General features: G+C 40.6%; 1 protein-coding gene and 1 long non-coding RNA gene across 6 annotated transcripts in view; one reads left to right on the forward strand and one right to left on the reverse strand.

Annotated features, from left to right (window-relative positions):
• LOC108699781 (echinoderm microtubule-associated protein-like 1) overlaps window positions 1-8786 on the reverse strand; it is a 61552-nt gene extending 52766 nt beyond the window's left edge. For 4 of the 5 annotated variants that reach the window (XM_041574377.1, XM_041574380.1, XM_041574376.1 and 1 more), the window contains exon 1: window positions 8622-8786. In XM_041574377.1, coding sequence (XP_041430311.1) covers window positions 8622-8763 — 142 coding nt within the window. In that variant the 5' untranslated portion in view covers window positions 8764-8786. Of the gene's footprint in view, window positions 1-221; window positions 920-8621 lie in introns of those variants that run through there. The other variant, XM_041574374.1, reaches the window with a different exon arrangement.
• LOC108699782 overlaps window positions 572-19982 on the forward strand; it is a 37512-nt gene continuing 18101 nt past the window's right edge. Inside the window, exons 1-2 of the long non-coding RNA XR_001932871.2 lie at window positions 572-707; window positions 10470-10604. This is a non-coding gene — a long non-coding RNA (uncharacterized LOC108699782). The remainder of the gene's footprint in view (window positions 708-10469; window positions 10605-19982) is intronic.

Consider the following 19982-nt stretch of genomic DNA (forward strand, 5'->3'; position numbering starts at 1 on the left):
CACGTCTGGGTTTCCTTCAGTGCAGGGTAAGTGTTGGCATCATTCATGCAGGTTGTACACAAAGCAAAGTGAAAGAATGAAGTAAGGTGGGCGCTAAGGGAGTGGGGGGCATCGAGCTGCTGTACAACTACTCCTCTCAGCTTGGCCCAAGAGCTGATTGTCGGAGTTGTGAAGGGAGATGGTATTGTCGTAAAGAAGAGGAATGAATAATAGGCATTTACCGTTGCAGAACTGGAAGAGGGAGGAGGTGTCATAGAGGCTGCTGCTATAGCTGCAAATGCCGTCCTCCATCCTTAGTTTTGTCCTTCTGTAATGCCCGACCCCTTTTTCTGTCTTTGGATGCCCCTTTTTTCCTCCTTCTCTAGTGGGGTCAGTGACTGGTGCCTCCGCCCCGGGGTCGTGTCTCCGGCCTGCAGCAGCCCTTGGTTACCATGACAACCGCTGCCCGGGGCTGTTGTGTGGCTCCCTCTGCAGGGGCAGGTGGTCGTGTGGCTTTCCCGCTATTTCCCCTTCCGGAGGGACGCTCTAAACAGCGGACTCCCGTCGTATCCCTCCGCCCGGGAAGCTGTGCCGCCGCTGCTGCAATAACGGGGAGTGGGAGAGAGGCGGCTCTCTGGCTTTTTTTGGGATGAGGACTTGAACTTGCGTTGGCCCCGCCCTCACTTCCCGGCTGAGACGTCTCATTTAACCCTTGCTGCTGTATCAAGGTGGGTGTTACTCCCCTACAGAGCTTACACTTCATACAATTATCCGACAGATTATATCGCTGTGATGCGCTACTCCCAAAGGCGGGAAAACCTTTAAACCACGTGGAACAGAAAGAACCTTTTCAATCACTGGCATCCAGCTCATACACTGAAGACTGTCTGCGCTTCCCCAGCTCTCATTGTCCTCATATTTAGAATAAAAATCACACCAACCCTCCCCCCAGGTAACCCGTTCAATGTCTCTAGAAAGCCACGCCCACACACTCTGCATAGCAACCTGTTGTCACGTGTGTTAGGGAGCAGGTCAGGGTTGGCAGGTTGGCTGATTTCCAGGCAAATTGGGCTACTAAAGCCCAGGCGGGTTTTGAAAGTACAAACTAGCCAAGGTACGGATTTGGGCTACTTTTGTGGCCTTTGGCTGGGTTTTACTTTGGAAACCAGCCAAAGTTTTTCTTGCCCTAATGTGCCAAACCTGCGTCTCCAGATGCATGCTGGGTAATGTAGTTTAACTTCCTGATGACTGGCAAGTTTAATGTAAGACTACAATATCCAAAATGCAATGGGACTGAACTAACTTGTGTAGAAGTTGGGAGTTACCAGATTTTGGGCTCTGTATTCTCGCATTTTCCAGTGACTTTCCTCAATTTCAGACAATTTTGGGGCAAAAATCTGCTAGCCACCAAAAAGTCTAGAGGTTGAATTGTTTTACCAATATTTCATACCTCCCAACTGTCCCTTTTTCGGAGGGACAGTCCCTCTTTTGACAGCTCAACCTGCAGTCCCTCATTTGTACTGGAAAGTCCCTACTTTCTCTGCACTGAACAGCCAGAAAAAGAAACAAAGTTTCTAACTTAATTGGCTTTTAGCAGAGAGCATAGAACAGCTAACAGGTGCAAATAAGATACTTTGTAACAATTTTGAGACACAAAAAAAAGTTTAGATAAGGAGAAATATTTTCAAACTTTCATAACCTGCCAAATTTTGTAAACTTAACATGGTAATTAGGGGGTGTGGCCACAAAAAAACCCGCTGTGCTACGTCCCTCTTTTTACTTCCAAAATGTTGGGAGGTATGATATTTATTGAAATTGTATATGTATTCGGTAGTGATGTGCGGGCCGACCCGATACCCACAGGACCCATGGGTCGGGCGGGTTCGGGTCGACCTCACACTGCTCACACAGTGGCGGGTTGAGCTCTTCTCCTGCTCTCCCCGCCCTCCACCTTCCAATGCCGGCTTCCGACTTCCGGGTTGCGGTTTTATGGTCTCACGTCTGCTCGCCCGCCCCTTTTGTGACGTCATCGACGGGGGGTGGCGGCACTGGTCTAAAAAAGCACCCCGGAAGCGCGGGTGCGGGCAGGCGCGGGTTGGAGCAGGGCGGGTTAGGGTCGGGTACAGGTCAGGAAAATCCTGACCCGCACATCACTAGTATTCGGGCCTCATGAGGCCCCTATACATCATGAGCTTTTTCAGTAGCTGTAAATTTCCATCGCCTCTCAGAACTCATCCATCAGTCTTCTCTCTAAGCTGCTGAAGTGGTGAGCGAGCATTTTCAGTCCAAGAAAGCGGAAATGTGTTTAAAACATCTCTATAATAATACTGGCGAAGTGCAGAGGGATGAAGAGGTAAAGCGGAAGGCTGAGGGTAGAGGGCTGAGCAGGGAGGGAAGAGGGCGGAAGACGGAGGGCTCAGGGCGCAGTTCTTATGGCTGACGGCTGAGAAGGGAGGGTAGAGGACGGAGGTATGACTGCAGATGTAGAGGATGAGTGATGGTAAAAGCACCCGATGCGGCATTCCTAAGCCGTAGGACATCGCATGGAGGACAGGTATTTCGCAGGAGGATGCCCTAAAATGCGTTCCGTACATAAACACACCCACACAGCTCAGGAGCAGCTGGATTGAATATGATCCCATCACATGGCAACTGACAATTGAGCATGGGAATGCGTATGTCTATCACAATACAACATACCCATCACTAAACACTGTAAATCTCCGAAGATATAAGTCACTGATGTTTTCTTCCACAGGCAGAGTAAATGTGACTTTCAGGCAATATTCCATAGGTAAAAGATAAAGTTAATTCCAGTACAATATTTTTGCCTTATAATAACCCCTTTTTGTGTCTGTTAGTTATGAGAAATTGCAATTTCCTGGCAATGCTTTCATTAAAACAAATACAATACAACAACAGAGATCAGTTTTAGGTTAAGGGATCCTAGCATGGTCCTGTAATCATATATTATTGTGGCACTTACATACCACATACATACCAAGTGAAAGTCTGGCACTATATCCCCTTTCATTGCTGCATTTAAAAAATGGTTGTAATTTCGAAACAAATAAAAATGTATGTCCTGGAAAATCCCAAACATACCTAATCTCTTGCTTTCATCCCCTCACTGGCTAGACTGGGCGTTTGTCCAGAGGGACATCCATGGGACTTCAGGTTGACCTCAGAGTACAGCAGTTGTGTAATGTATATACAATGAATGACAACCAAATAGGAATTCAAATAAATGATGATTCTTGAGAGCTCATGGTGCTATTACCTTTAGCGACCAGGAACCCATATAGTAGTTGTGCATCCCCATAAATGGTAATATCAGCAATATCTGCTAGTCTCTATAAGATAAAAAAAACTCTGTCCTTACTTTATTTCTTGGGCAATACCAGCTGGTACTATAAAGTGCAGTTTGGGGCATCAGTCATTTAAAAATATAAAGAGGAACTTGGAAGGGTAAAGCAGGTTAATTAAGGTAATGGATGGTTTTAGCCTTCGTAGGTTATTTGCAAGGCCAGTGTAAAGATTTTTCTACAACCTTCTCTTGCTTAGGACAAACTAGGTTAAGAGAGGTCATCCATTAAGAGTGCAACAGAGGGGGGTATGATTAACAAATTGTTCAAATGGCTTTCTCTGATTTTTACAATCCTTGATGAATAGTGACAATGGGTAACTTACTGTTGGTGTCCTCTGGGATCCCTATAATTGGTAAATCTGGTTTGTCCAGCATTGTTTGAGGAAAACAGCAATGGTGAGGTCAATATATGTATGGAAAAAAGTGCATGATACCAGGAAAATCAAATAATCCATGCCTCTCTCCACCTGCCATTGCTTCCACTACTAGCAAATGTTTACCAGGGATGCACACACACAGTGGGAATAGATGGAACTTGGCATTGAGGTCCACATGTCACCATTGCATGTACTACTTTTAGGAGCACTAATAGGTGAAGAGGCATGTTTTGTGCACTGCTGATTTCCACTGGACAGCAACGGTGGACAAAACTCCTGTGAGTCCTAATTCTATAATGTGAATGTTTTAATTGGAAACTGCCAATATAAATGTTTACTACTGTCTTTCTAGACCAAAACCTGCTTTTGGAATGGTTCTGAGCTGTCTCACAGGGCAGAGTGGCGTTCAACTAGAAGAAGTCGATAACATTCTGTAAAACTGACACATGTATCTTCTCTGATTAGTGGGTCAATTTCATGGCTACCGGGGAAGATACTGAATTGCTTGAAATCTATCTGTATTGCTCATTTTGTTTTTTGATACCTACTGTACATGTACTTAATTTTCAACTAAGCAAGGATTTATGCATCATATTAATGGCTACACTTTTATCTTTTCCTACATGATCATACATGGGCCACTAGAAGCTGCTGACTCCCTTGGGAGGGGCTGTTAGACCCATATCTGCCCCAGGAGTGTTGAAAAAATGGGAACTGCATTATGCTTTGATGCAGTCCTGGTCCAGTGGGTCTCTGAAAGGATTCTACATGATCCAATCATGGCCCATCAGCCATGGAGGGGAATAGAGCAATCGCACACCCTTAATCAAAATAGCCTGGTGCTCAGTATTAGAGGATACGACAACCTCCCGAACAGCTACTTAGAAAGAGATAACGGCACACAAGCTGTAATTGCAAGAAATGCCCTTGCTTTTTGTGGTGTTTATACAAATGGCCTGCAGGTGTCACTGTGCACATGAGTTATACTGTGTATACATAGTACTTTCTAACTGTGATAGAGTTGGAAGTGACTGTTGTGTAATGGCTGCATGAACCTGTTAATAAAGCACTGTTATACTCTACTAATCCTCGGCTACCAAAACATAACACTTTTTAATTATGCGGAAGTGCAACGTTTCAGGGTAACGCCCCTTTGCCAAGAATTGTTGCACTTCCGCATAATTAAAAAGCAACTACATGCTACATGCTGAACTACATTCAGTTAAGTACACTATAATGCCATATAGTATTTTATTCTATAATTGAATAAATTATTTTCATCATTCCAGCCTTGCTACATTGATTGAGATACACATCCCAGAATGTTCTACCCAAGAACATAAAAAACACAGCCTACAATAATTATGCTTCCAATACTATACTGTAATTAAATCACAGTCATGAGACAAAAATATCAGCTGCCAGGGAAGTTGACACTGCCTGCATAGAGCATATGGACACCCTGTGCACTCAATTCAACACATTGGTGCAATGATGTAATTACTGTAGAATCAGATCATTTCAAAGCACAGTGCAGCCAATAAGTCACCATGCTTAATGGAATTTCTGGAAGGAAGACAATTCATCCAAAAGAAAATGGCCACATTTATGCACAAATGGAAAACCAAAACATAAGAGGCTTTTATCATTTTATTACATTTCAGGCACGGCTGTTAAATGTTAGGAAAAGCAACACTTGGTAGATATCCTTTTGTATCTGTGGTTTTCTTTGCCTTAATCTAACATTGCAATGAAATAGGGGAATAGCATTAAATAGGAAGAGGCATGGGGTAACGGATATCAAGAATACCTTGAGCAAGCTAAATTATGATGATAAAAATCCTCATTCCCTATGCCGTTTTAGTGGGAATAATACACATATTGTTGGTAAACCCATGGCCTATTCAGGGATTCCCAGGTTTAGCAATGGAAAGATTATTGGTGTATTTACAGTATATTTAAGAAAGATGTTGGGGAGCACCTCCCATCAAATGTGAAAAACAGAATATGGTGTGCAAGGTCAAGTAATAAATCACAAGAAAACGGGAAAGAGAAAGAACTGACCCATGTATTTGCACCCTCCCATCAAAACGTGTCCACAAAAATTTGTATATATACACACACTTTAAAACATAACTTTTATTACTAATAAAATAAATGAAATAGTCCAGTGATAATTAAAACACGGTTGGGCTGGTGGTACAGATAAATGGCAGTATTAAATTAGGGAGATCACCCCAAAAACCTGTTTTTTCATTGTGCAATCACAGGTATAAACAAATATAGGGGTAGTCGGAGTCATGGATAACATCCAATACTATATAACATGATTCACCCACCTAAAATCACATACCCCAAGGGGTCAGTGGGGCCGAGTAGGTGGGGTACTAAATATCGCTCTCTTGGTTAGCACAAAGCTCTCTTGGTTAGTGCAAAATTATAGTGTGGGTAGAAGTGCTGCTTATTGTTAGCGAGGCCGGTTTGGTAAATTAGCCCTCCCCGTTGAATAGCCAATAGCAAACCAACCGCTTCAACCACAGCATAAACCTCCCAATTAGCGAGTATCTGCCCTTAATAGAGCATTAAAGCTGCCCCTTTGAATGGCACCTTGCCAACCAACCCCTTCACCCACAGCGCAGCCCTCCCAATCGGCAAGGATCTGCCCTTGGTTACACGATGGTGGCAATTGCAAAGAGTAGCTATTGTTAATGGCCTGCTGCCATCCGGATCAATTATGACCCCTTCACCCTCAGCACCTTGCCCTCCCAGTTAGCGGTGTCAGCCCCTTAAGCTTAGTCCGTTCCGACGCCCTGCCTAACCAATTTTAAAATTAATAAAGCGCCTGACGCGCGTTTCACCCAAGTCTCATGGGCTTTGTCAAAGGCAGGGAAATGCCGACGTCGCACAGATATTTCTAACCGCTGTTACGGCAGTTGGAAAGTCAAACTGGCCAATCATCCTGTTGTATGTTACAGGGTGTGTGTCCTTTATTGATGTCAAAAACGACACAACAGTTGAACAGGGTCCAGAAATAGCAGGAACATTTCCAGCCGCTGCCCTGTGTGAGGTAGTTCCAAGAAGTGAGTGTCAGGGAAGGGAAGCCACGTGTTAGGCCCAGAGGGAAGCGTGAACACACACACTAAGCAAGGAAACATGATGCCGTTTGTATCCCACAGATAACTCTGTGCCAATCCCCTCTTATCACCCAGTGAACCATTAATGATATTACCGCTGAATTAAAGACTTTGCCAGAAACCATCTGTCTCAGCTTTGCTACACTCTGCATAAATACATGACTCCTCTTGAGCTGTGCCAGAACCAAATCAAGCAATACAATTAGTTGGATAAGTTTTAAAGGTATATGATATGACAGTGGTTCTTGTATAAAAGATCAAGAAACCAGCAGAACTGTATGCGTCTTGTTTTTCTTCATGCCTTGTTAGGGAATATAATTAGGTATTATACTGATATAACCAGACACAAAAAGATTCTTTACTTTTATCAAAATCTCTCTTCCTGCCAACTCACGTGCATGCGGAACATATATTCTTGAGCTGCATTCTTATTGTTCCCAAATGGTGATCATCTTTACCTCTGTATTGCACCAGCAGTGAGCACAGTGTCGCACTGGAACACCAGGGTCCCACCGAAAAACCTTAGACCAGGGGTCCACTCTCAGTACTATTATTCTTCCTCTCCTCTCTCAACCTCTATTCTCCTAGTCTCTTCTTTACAGGCTATAAACTATTATTCCATCTATTTAGCCTCTTTGTTCTCATAGAAATAGGGAATGGCCATGAAATAGGCTAAATGTTTAGAAGCATGAGGACCCACTTACACCTAAGCCCACCGGGTATCCCTGTGGGTCAGCAAATGCTGACTCTGCTCTGATTGCAGTTACAAAAAATTGTGTCACCTGTTGTTGTAATGTTGCTTTGAAAATAATTTGTACAGAGTTTCTTGGCTATTCACTGTGGCAGAGATTCAGTTTCTGTATATGTAAACCCTTCCTACTGTGTTATATGTAGGGTTGCCACCTTTTCTGGAAAAAAATACCGGCCTTCCTATATATTTAACATTTTTCCCTATTAATAACATTGTGATCAACCATCATTTTTACCGGCCATTCATGTAAAATACCAGCCAGGTGGCAACCCTAGTTATATGTAATGTTACAATTAAAACAGTAGTATATACAGCATATACAGTAATACAATTATAAAATTAGTAATTGCAGTTTATTGATAACTGGAACCAATTGCCTACGTTTTGCTCGTTTTGCTAGTAGATACAATAACTTTGGATCAACTAGCAGTTAGGCAGGTTAAAAAGGTTAAAAGGTTGAACTTGATGGACGTGTTTTTCAACCTAACTTGCTATGTTACATACATCACTCATTAAATCATTAAAGTAAAATGTTGTGTGCTCTTTCTGACAAACAGCACATACAGTAAAGGAGTTAGCAGAACATAGTTACATAGTTACATAGTTACATAGTTGGCTTGGATGATTTTTTGGACATGCATAATATCAAAGGCTATTGTGATACTAAACTCTATAGTTAGTATAGGTATGGGTATATAGAATTTTAATTAAAAGTAGGGAGGGGTGTGTGTATGCATGCTGGGTTTTCATTTGGAGGGGTTGAACTTGATGGACTTTGTCTTTTTTCAACCCAATTTAACTATGTAACTATGTAACACTGCCAGCACTTATGAAGTCTGGCAGTAAATAGCAATCAGTTATTTGTTTCCAAACAGGTAACGTTATGCTAATTGGCTGCTATGGGTTGCAAAAATGACTGCAAACATTGCTTCATTTCTTAAATTTCTCCAATAGAATATTCACAATGTTAGTGGGCTAGACATATGTCGATTAAAGACAAAAACATAATAGACCTGCGCGTGGGTCTGTAGCTCCAAAGTGACTTGAAGGAAGAGGCTCTTCAGGAATGGATTTCATAGTCATCACATGTGTTGATATATGAATGCACTCTGTAATATGGACTTCCAAAGTTCTGGCCCTTTCCCGTGAAGGCATGTAGAGTTTACAGTGACGGTACAACTGCGTGCTTGCACCTGCTCAGTGCTAATAAGCCTCCTTTAAGCCTTAGCATTAAGGTGATGTCATTAAACCAGCTTAATATCACAAGGTCATTGGAAATGGATGTTGACACTATACTTGTTCACTAAGTCAACCTTGTGTGATGTTCTGGCCAATATACGGTACATAACTACTATGTTGTTGAATAAAGCACAGCAATTTTAATGTCACTACACACTCCTGCTTCTTATACATATGTATACAGATCTGTGATCCAGAAATCCATTATACAGATAGCTCCAAATTACAGACAGGCTGTCTCTCAGACTACATTTTATCCAAATAATTCAAATTAAAAAAATCTTTTCTCTGTAATAATAAAACAGTACATTTTACAATACCCAAACTAATATATTATTAATCCTTATTGGAGGTAAAACTAGTTAAAACTAGACTAATTTAAAGGGGCCTGGTGCACATTACCTCACGCTGCTCTTCTGGTTGCACCCTCCCCCTGCCACATGCTTGAGAAGGCGCACGCGCATCAATTTAAAGGAGAAAAATGTTCCAGGCCACCCTGTTCCCTGTTCTGCTTCTTCTATAGTTGCGTCACTGAATGCTTACATGCCTTTCTAGTATGGTATGGTACTTATGGTATGAAGATCCAAATTAGGGAAAGATCCATTATCTGGAAGCCACAGGTCCCAAGCATTCTGGATAACAGGTCCCATACCTGTAGTAAACCTTTTTCTGTGGATTATTTTAGGGCAGAGACACACGGTCAGATTCGGGGAGATTAGTTGCCCGGCGACAAATCTCCTCTTTTTCGGGGCGACTAATCTCCCCGAACTGCCTTCCCGCCGGCTAGAATGTAAATCGCTGGCGGAACGGCACTCGGAGCACTTTGTTTTCCGAAGTCACTCGAAGTTTCATGAGGCAACTTCGTGTGACTTCGGAAAACTAAGTGCTCCAAGTGCCACCCCGCCATCGATATAAATTCTAGCCAGCAGGGGAGGCAGTTTGGGCGACTTCAGAAAATGAAGCGATCCGAGTGCCATCCTGCTCTCAATCTACATTTTAGCCGGCAGGAAAGCAAGGGAAGGCAGTTCGAGGAGATTAGGCTCCCCGAAGAAGAGTTAATTTGTCGCTGGGCAGCTAGTGTTCTCCTGGCATCTGCCAAGCCCAGACTTTCCCTGAGACCACCAGATAACATCCCTACAGCTTGGCTGAAACCTTTATGTTTTGCGCTTACCTATGACCTGAAGGAACATGTTTTTAGAGCTTAATGTAAAGATGCATTATGTTACAGCAAAAAAAGTATCAGAAGTATGTTAACCTATTTAAGGCAAGGACAGATATTTAAATAAAGATTGACAGAAATTTTGTTGCAATATCAATTGGCAAAAATGTGCTGTCATCCATTGCACCAATAGGCAGCAACTAACTCTAATGCATCTGGCAGCCCCAGTCTGTTGAAGGACAGTATATAAAGTTTTACATTAAAATCTTTTCATGTGTACACAATCATGCTACTTGCACCATAAAGGTTTAATTTTTCATTTAAATTGGATAGATGCATTTGTCCATTTTAATATGGTCAGAGAACAATTGTAATGATAAAAAAAGGTAAAAATATATTAAAATATACACTGCATTAAAACTGATCGCTGTTTAACTGGCAATCCCTTTTCTGTTTTTGCAAGTAAGAAGACGAAAGAGTGAAATGAAGGAGCGCCCATAGAGCACGTCACTGAAAGACATATGGATGCAGTGCTCTAGACTAGAGAATGACTCAGGGATATTGATAAAAGATCAGTTTATTAGCAGGATTGAATGACGTAAGTGCTGATAATTTTACTTCATCGGATTAATGGAAATGTCTTGTAGCTTAAAGGAGCTCTATTACTGAATTACTTGCGATTTGTTGGGAGCATGCTTTTCTATTCAAATTATATAGGATAATAACATTTAGAAACAAAGATGTTTTACTACATGATGTGGTTTTTATTCTCCTAAGCAATGATTTCTGATTCCACTAAATGACTTCCAATATAAAAACAAGCAAAAACATATAAATTGTTACCTTATAAATGAATGGCAGGGCTTTTTTTACCTTGTGTATCTGTCAGTATTTATATGTACAATCCTTTCAACCATACAGTACTCTAAAATAGGTTGGTGCTTTTAAAATGCTTGTAATAATAATAAGAGCTGACATATTTGTACATTCACGTCAGTCTTGCACCAGTGAAATTTTAGCACTCATTCAAAAAGCACTATGGGGTCTGGCTGTGTTTTGCACCTATTGGCGAGTTGAATGTTGCCCAAGTTAGGGGTTGGATAGGTGTTGATGGGGTATGCCTCCCCTAGTCCACCTCCCATGTATACACCACTGCTAAATGTATTCATGCATGCATAACATGCATCTACTTTTAAATGTGCAGGGCATGAGTGTGGAATAAAGCATGGTGGTTTGCACCCATTTTTGCCTGCACTTATATTTCTCTTCTTACATGCTTAGAAAAAGACACATATCCTACTGTTCTCATATTCAAATCTTCACATTATTCCTAACTCATTTCTAGATGAAGGGGAAAAAGCTTTCTTTACACAATTTACTGCATGTCTTTGGACAATATTTGCTGGTAGGGGAATGCTGAGATTTGTCATTCAGCATCTTGAGTGCCAATGGTTGTCTATTCCTGACTTGATATATAGTGGATGATATATAGTTAGCTGGAATCTGAACACCTCTACAATTGCATTATGGCTGATGTTCTTCAACGTTTCTGCATTGCTTTTTTTTTATAGAAGCCATATGAAACTAAAACAATTTGAATTAAGTTGTATGCGTGTATGAGTGCTTGTATTTATTATAATTCGGTTCCTGTATGTGGATAGGGGGTAAACCGTTATCCAGAAAACTACAAATTACAGTAAAGCCATCTCCCATAGACTCCATTTTCATCAAATAACTTGAATTTTTGTTTTTCTCTCTAAAAATAAAACGGTCGCTTGTATGTTATCCTTACTAAGCTGCATGAATACATATTGGTGGCAAAATAATTATAATGGGTTCATTTAGGGGCACATTTACCTAGGGTCGAATATCGAGGGTTAATTAACCCTCGATATTCGACCGTTGAAGTAAAATCCTTCGACATCAAAGTCGAAGGATTTTGCACTATTCCTGCGATCGAAGGAATAATCGTTCGATCGAATAATTAAATCCTTCGAAACGAACGATTCGAAGGATTTTAATCCATCGATCGAAGGATATTCCTTCGATCTGGAAATTGTTAGGAAGCCTATGGGGACCTTTCTCATAGGCTAACATTGGCCTCGGTAGGTTTAGGTGGCGAACTAGGGGGTCGAAGAATTCTTTTAAAGAGACAGTACTTTGACTATCGAATTGTCGAATAGTCGAACGATTTTTACTTCGAAGTAGCCCATTCGATGGTCGAAGTAGCCATATTCGACCATTCGAAATTCTAACTTTTTTTCCTCTATTCCTTTACTCGAACTAAGTAAATGGGCCCCTTAATGTTTAAATGATTTTGAAATAGGCTTAGGAGGTTATTTATAAAGGCGCTTTTTTTTGCAGCGTCCATCTTGATGCTGAAAACAGTTGTAGTTAAAAAAGATGCCATTTTTTTGTGGTTTATTATACCCCGAAGATGTTCCAAGTCCGAATCTGAAAGTATGCTATCTAAAACCTGCCGAATTCATGTAAAAGTCAATGGCAGATGTCCTCTTAACCACTTGAAGATTTTTAACCCTCACTGTGTTTTAAGGTCTGGCACTGGTTTTTCTGCAAAAAATCTAATTTTCTGTGGTTTTCAGATGTCAAACGCAAAAAAATTTGGGTTTTTTGCACAACAATTCCAGAAAAGACGTGGTTTTTCCTGTTCTGGTTTGTTTAAATTTTTTTGATTGACAAATAACGGCAAATCGTGTATTCTAGTTTTGCGTGACTTTTTTTTATTTAAAACATCAGTAAAATTTGGATTTTGATAAATAACCCCCTTAAAGTATTGAGTATCCAAATTATGCAAAGATCCCTTATCTCAAAAACTCCAGCTCCCTAGCTTTCTGGATAACAGTTCCTATAAGGGCAGAGACACAGGGTCAGATTCTGGGAGATTAGTCTCCCGGCGACAAATCTCCTCTTCTTCGGGGCGACTAATATCCCTGAACTGCCTTCCCGCTGGCTAGAATGTAAATCGCCGGCGGGATGGCACTCGGAGCGCTACGTTTTCTGAAGTCGCCCGAAGTTTCCTCGTGAGACAAAAGTTGATGGAAAGCACAAGGTGGAGGGACTGGTAAGATGAACATGCCTCGCCAAGAAGGTAGCCTATCAATCACAGGTTGTATTATACACAGTGAAAAAAAGTATATTTCTCAACACAGATATATCCTACACCACCATAAAAAGGTTCAGAATATATTTACAAGCTTTTGCATATGTCATTGAATCTACAAGCTTTGTCATAAGGGGGATATGTGTAGTTTAAGCTCTGGTTTTCCATTAAAATGTACTGAAATGATGATTGCAGTCTCATTTTCAGGATACATTAGTTTGGTACTCAGATCCTTTCCCATAAATCATTGATGGAAATGAAATCCAACACTCGGGCAGGAATCTCTGCTTCACCAACATACAATAGAATATTAGTACACTAGAGCAATGTCCTATAAAAAATTAATGGGACTTGCTGTTAACTCTATGAAGTAATGCCAGTGAGCTCCAGTACTTGAAAACATGACACTACCAGCAATTCATAAATTAAAATAACTTTTTCAGAGGAGCACGGGTAAACTATTCAAGCAGAACATGGGTTAATAAGTTAATAAACCAAGCAATTCTGACTCATTGCAAAACCTGGGACCATCACATGACCAATAATTATGTTGTTTTCCACACATCTTTATAATGGTGCACTATAAATGCTAGATTGTCTGCAAATCATCCCCATTTTCCTCATCTGTACATATTCTCACAAGTTTCCACAATATGACTGCTAATACTATAGCTGCTCTTGTGAGCATTTAGGTTAGCAAATGGAGTGCAATCACAGAGAATGTGAATTAGAAAGCTTTACAAGATAAAGGGAAACCGACATTTTAATGAGGTATTGCATCATTGTGGTAGCTTTTGTAAAACAAATCCCAAGAAAGAAAGATGTCATTTTTTGCCATTATACCATGTTGTTATATTATTTTGATTAGTAAGTTCATCAAAGTCATATTATTGTTTTATCTATTATTTCACAGACTATGTAAACATTTTTTAAAGGATAACTAAAGCTTAACTAAAGAAGTAGCTAGAAATATTGAAATGTATGTGTTGGGCTTCTGTACCAGCCCAAGGCAACCACAGCCCTTTAGCAGTAAAGATCTGTGTCTCCAAAGATGCCCCAGTAGCTCTACATCTTCTTTTCTGTGTCGGACTGGGACATCAGGGGCCCACCAATTAATCTTAGACCAGGGGTCCACTCTCAGTACTATTATTCTTCCTCTCCTCACTCAACCTCTATTCTCCGAGTCTCTTTTCTTTACATACTATAATCAATTATTCCATCTAGTTAGCCACTTTGTTCTCATAGAAATAGGGAATGGCCATTAAATAAGCCACATGTCTAGCAGCATAAGGGCCCACTAACATCTTGGCCCACCGGGACTTTTCCAGGTATCCTGGTGGACCAGCCCGACACTGGTAGCTCTTCTCAGGAAAGAGATGGGAAAGGTCATTCAAGATTTCTGAAAACTTTACATTCATTTTTTAAAAAGTTTACATATGCTTTATGGAGTTAAAATAGGCAAGGTCTGAAACATTCACAAATAGATGTGTTGCGGTATTTGATTGAAGTAACGGTATTTCAAATTTAGCTGCTAATGGGAAGCAAATTAGTCTTTGGGATAAACATTTCTTCAGAGATTACAATCCCATACAAGTCAACAGAGAGATGTGAAATTTCCATCTGGCGAACTGTGGTTCTGAGCAAACATTGTGGTATTTGTACAGTATGTCTTTCCCTTGACTGTTATGTACACGGGTTACTACACTTTGGGGCACATTTACTAAGGGTCGAATATCGAGGGTTAATAAACCCTTGAATTCGACCCTCGAATCCTACGAATTTGAAGGATTTACCCGAAGGATTTTAATCGATCGATCGAAGGATATATCTTTGATCAAAAAAACCTTAGAAAACTAATGGGGAAGGTCCCCATAGGCTAACATTGTACCTCAGTAGGTTTAAATTGACGAAGTATGTAGTCAAAGTTTTTTTTAAAGAGACAGTACTTCGTTCGAGTTGAAGTCGTAGACCGAAGGTCGTCGTAGTAGCCTATTCGATGGTCGAAGTACCCAAAAAAATACTTCGAAGTTCAAATTTTTTTTACTTCGAATACTTAACTCAAACTTAGTAAATGTGCCCCTTATTCTAATAGATTTAGCATATATAATAAGCATATATAATATATATCTTAGATTGAGCTAATCTTAAGGACTTTAATGTCTTAAAAAGGGCTCTTCTCTGCCCCTTCTATGTACATATAACTTAAGGAGGAATGAGATGGCAGATATCTCAAACCTGCATTATCACATGCAGCAAACTGCTAGTTGGGTTACTACTAGTAATAAACTAGTGATTATGCTCCTCTGCCCTCAGCGTGGAGTATTAAAGTGTCTCCACCCCCCTAACTAGAACATCACCAGACCATCACTGATATCTTTACTCTTGTAGCCTGAATTTCAGCCAGTTTGTTGTAGCAACAACATGATTCTTTTGATTCTGCTGCTGTACGTTACTGCCTGAATTCTTATGCTCTATCATTTGCAAACACATCTTTTATTATAAAACTGGCATTTAACTTTCACAAAAAGGAGATGTTTCCCATATGAAGTAATGCTTGTTGGGACTCTGACTACACACAGCCACACAATAGAGAATGTACATGGCCTGGCTCACCAAGTTCCCAGTGACACATACTGATTCAGTCCTGGAATTTTATGTATTGCGTTGTGGGCTGAAGAGCACGGAACTAGCTGTTTTACTGGTGAAATCAAGAGCCAAAAAATGACGCCTCTTTCCCAGCAGACATTATCATTTCCATATACCGTAGTTATGCATTAGGCACTAAATTTGTTTGCTACACTCGCTTTTCTGGTGATGTGATTGCTTGCTGTTTTCCACAGAACTTGACATGGACATAAGTACTAGAAAATGGTCTACATTTTCAGCCAAGAGGGGTGTAAATTGCTCCCCATGCCTGTAACCTTTTGCACATACCTCCCAACTGTCCCTTTTTTGGAGGGACAGTCCCTCTTTTGACAGCTCAACCTGCAGTCCCTCATTTGTACTGGAAAGTCCCTCTTTTCTCTGCACTGAACAGCCAGAAAATGAAACAAAGTTTCTAACTTGATTGGCTTTAGCAGAGAGCACAGAACAACTAACAGGTGCAAATAAGATACTTTATAACAATTTTGAGACACAAGAAAACAGTTTAGATAATGAGAATTATTTTCAAACTTTCATAACCTGCCAAATTTTGTAAAATGAACATGGTAATTAGGGGGTGTGGCCACAGAAAGGGGCATGGCCCAAACATTTTGCTGCGCTAAGTGCAAAAAAATTTTTTGTCCCTCTTTTTACTTCCAAAATGTTGGGAGGTATGTTTTGCACACCTGCTGCACTGTACCTTGTGGTGTTTATACAAATGGCCTGTAGATGTCACTGTGCTCAAGACTTATACTGTGCATACTTCTATACAGCTTGTGATGTTACAGTTGCTTACTGTTGTGTAATGGCTGCATGAGCCTGCTAATAAAGCACTGTTATACTCTACTCATCCTCGGCTACCAAAACATAACATACCTCAATTGGTTTAAGGTGCATCACACTGGAGGGGGGTTGTTCAGGACATGCAAGGAGTGCTAAAGGATACAAAGCTCAAGGGATGACTGCTGAGAATTTAAGTACATGGCTGACGGCTCCCTTGTACCTGTTAGTGATGTGCTCTATACTTTGTGTTGGATGGTGCACAGAGCAGCAGAACCAACCATGATAAGGGAGGCAAGTGCCAGATGAAAGGGCTATAAAGAGCACTTGTATCCCTGCCCATAGTAAATGAGCCCTATCTTTTTTAAGATGTACAAAATATTTACACACCTGTGCTTTGCTATACTAAAAATTGCATGTGGTTTTTAAGCACAAGAACAAGGATTGAATTTTTACTGTAGTTTTCCTTGGGTTGTGTCTAATACCCTAATTTGCTAAGCATTTTACATATGCTTTTCAGGCACAGAACAAAAATAGTAGAAATAGCGTTAGCGTGCCCATACTTTGTCTTTAATTCTAGTACTGCCTAAAACTGGCTACACATGTTTCTAACAATTCAGTCATTTACCAGCCATCTGTCTCTGTGTGGCACCAATATTTTAAGTAAGATCAACTACTAATGTGTGTTGCCTGCTTAACAACAATTCTTTCTTTCTTATGTGACCCAGTCCAAAAGGCACATCCCAGTCAAAAACACTTTTCTCACCTGATGTGACTGGAAGGAGGGCATTCAATTTAAAAAGTAACTTGCCATACATCGACAAAAATTATGTATCCACTTATTATACCTCAGCCACTGAGATTCAGTTGCGGGCTTATTGTCTTGTGTAGGAGGCCAGTTATGCCTTCTCCAACCCTATGTGCCCTAATCATTAGCCCTAAATGATTAGATTAGCTTGATATGACTTGGGTGGCCAAATAGTTTATAATCCAAAAACAAAAAGACATTATCAGACAATATCGTAATAACTAAATCATTTTATATGCTGTGAGGAGCCCCTAGTATGTACAGAAAAACACAAAATAACCAGTGTAAATATGTGCTGCTGAACATTTACAGATAATAAAGTGAACTTTATTATATTAAAATTGCTTTCAGATACAAGTATAGGATATATTTGGAAAACCATTATCCAGGAATCTCAGAAATATGGGAAAGAGTATTTTTTTCATAATCAGACAGTAGCTTGAATTTGCTAACGGTAAACTGCATTAATCCATGTTGATGGCAAAACAGTCTTAAGCTGGCCATAGATGCAAAGATCCGATCATACGAATCATCGTACGATCGGACTTTCCCATCTCCCGACCCGCCACTAACCATTCAGATCAAAGTCTTACCAGTCAGATTAGTTAAAGAACAGATCAGCAATGTTCTGCCCCTGACAGCAATCGTACGATATCTATGTCCAACCAAAGCTAGTGACAGTCTCCCACTGAAAATCGTACGATCGGCAATACACGCAGAGATATTATCGGCAGCCGACAGAAATTTTCTAACCTGTCCGATCGACCAAACGACCAATCTCCGCCGGACGAAAAATGTCGGGACTCTCCACACACGGTCCGAATATCGTACGAATCCTCGATTCGTACGATCAGATCTTTGCGTCTATGGCCAGCTTTATGAATAAATAAAGCCTTTTCTGGATAAGCCCAGGTCCCAAGCATTCCGGATAGTAGATTCCATACCCATCGTAAAACAAAATAAATCTAACTTTAAATTCTGGTTTAGCTGGAGGGCTGCTTCATAGCCACTAATTGCAGGTACAAAACAAAATACCATTAGCTACCAACCTATTTGCATCTGACAGTCCGAAAATATAGATGTAGATGAGTGAAATTTGAGACAGTCGCATCAAACAGCAAGACGGTGAGTTATAAATAAATCTGGCACGTACCCACTGCTAGTCCTTCGCTGTCTGACATCATGAGAAAACAGTCTCTGCTCCAAGAAAGAAGAGGAAAGGGAATAAAAGCCCTAGTTACAGGTATAGCACAACAGCAGTGCACTTCTCCAGCCTAGGGAGTGTGTCCCAGACAGACAGCTTGGGTAGGAACTTGCCATATGGGAAGAAAACGATAGTGTCAAGAGTTTCCTGCTATAGGTGGATCTATTTGAGTTTTCCCTCCCCCTTGGGTTTACCCTTTTCCATTAGTCGCTTAGCATATAACTGCAATATTTATATTGTGAGCTATCAGTACTGTCCTTAAGCTTTTATTGACAAGTTGCCTATCAAGCAGCTGCTTTTCTGTCAGGCACTGTTACATGTGCTGGAGGAATGCACCTCCATAGATGTAGCCATTGACAACAATGGATCTATTCAAACTCTGTGTGTGTGACATGTATAAATAAATGAATTTAGGTGCAGTGCCTGAACCACCATAGAGCAAAATAGCAATTTTACTCTGTTCCTGCCATTTCACATTAGGGCTAGGGGTGTATTCAGCTTGTCAATGTCCAACAGGAAGCTGCAAAAACAGGAAGTGCAAAGAAAAGTGCTTCCCTGTGCCTGCAGAAAAGACGAGCAAACAATAGAAAAACAAACCTTTTCAGCTAACTTAAGTTAGCAAATTTTCAAATTATGCAGCGAATCTATGCCTGATGAAAAAAAAATCATTAGCTGTGGGTCAATATATTTTATTATCTATTGCAGGTCAGTATTTCTGTTACAAGAAGTATCATTGGGTTTACCTGGAAGTTTCCTATTATCATCTTAACGTAGGTGAACATTGTCAACTTGGCTATTGGATTTTCCTTTTAGTGTGTTTTTTATGTCTTTTAATTATTCCTTTCTAGACTGCAATTAAACTTCTAAGTAGATTAACTGTGAGGCTAGATGATGATGATGATTATAATAATGACTAGGTGTGGCTTGCTGAGAAGGGCTTGGTTAGGCAAATGCCCTGAATTTGAATGTTGGCAGGTATGTTCATATCTTTCTTCATGTATGTTATTCTAACTTGTTCAAAGTAACTGGCAACTGGAGGTAAAACAGTTCAAATGCAAGCTTGGGTAGCCACAGGAGTAATATTGACTAAGCAAACACATAAATAAAAATATCTTTCAGATTGCAAGTTGGTTTAGATGTAGAGTCCTGCATCGGGTTGGGTACCGGCGGAATACACGCAAAGTGGTCAGGTTTCACGCAAAAAGTCCCTGATTCCATGGCCATGCAGGCAATCGGCTGGTAATCCGGGTGGGTACCCAACAAAGGTTCAGGTTTGATCCCTCTGACCCTCACTTGTGGTTCTGCCAGTTTTTTTTCTCTCTTTTTTTGTGAAGATTTGATGGAGTAATATCACTTCCGGGCAAATGTGACACCACTTCCGGTTCCGCGTGTCCTCCAGGTCAGAAGTTTTGTTGGCCTG

Source organism: Xenopus laevis, chromosome 8S (genome assembly GCF_017654675.1).
Source record: "Xenopus laevis strain J_2021 chromosome 8S, Xenopus_laevis_v10.1, whole genome shotgun sequence".
NCBI lineage: Eukaryota > Metazoa > Chordata > Amphibia > Anura > Pipidae > Xenopus > Xenopus laevis.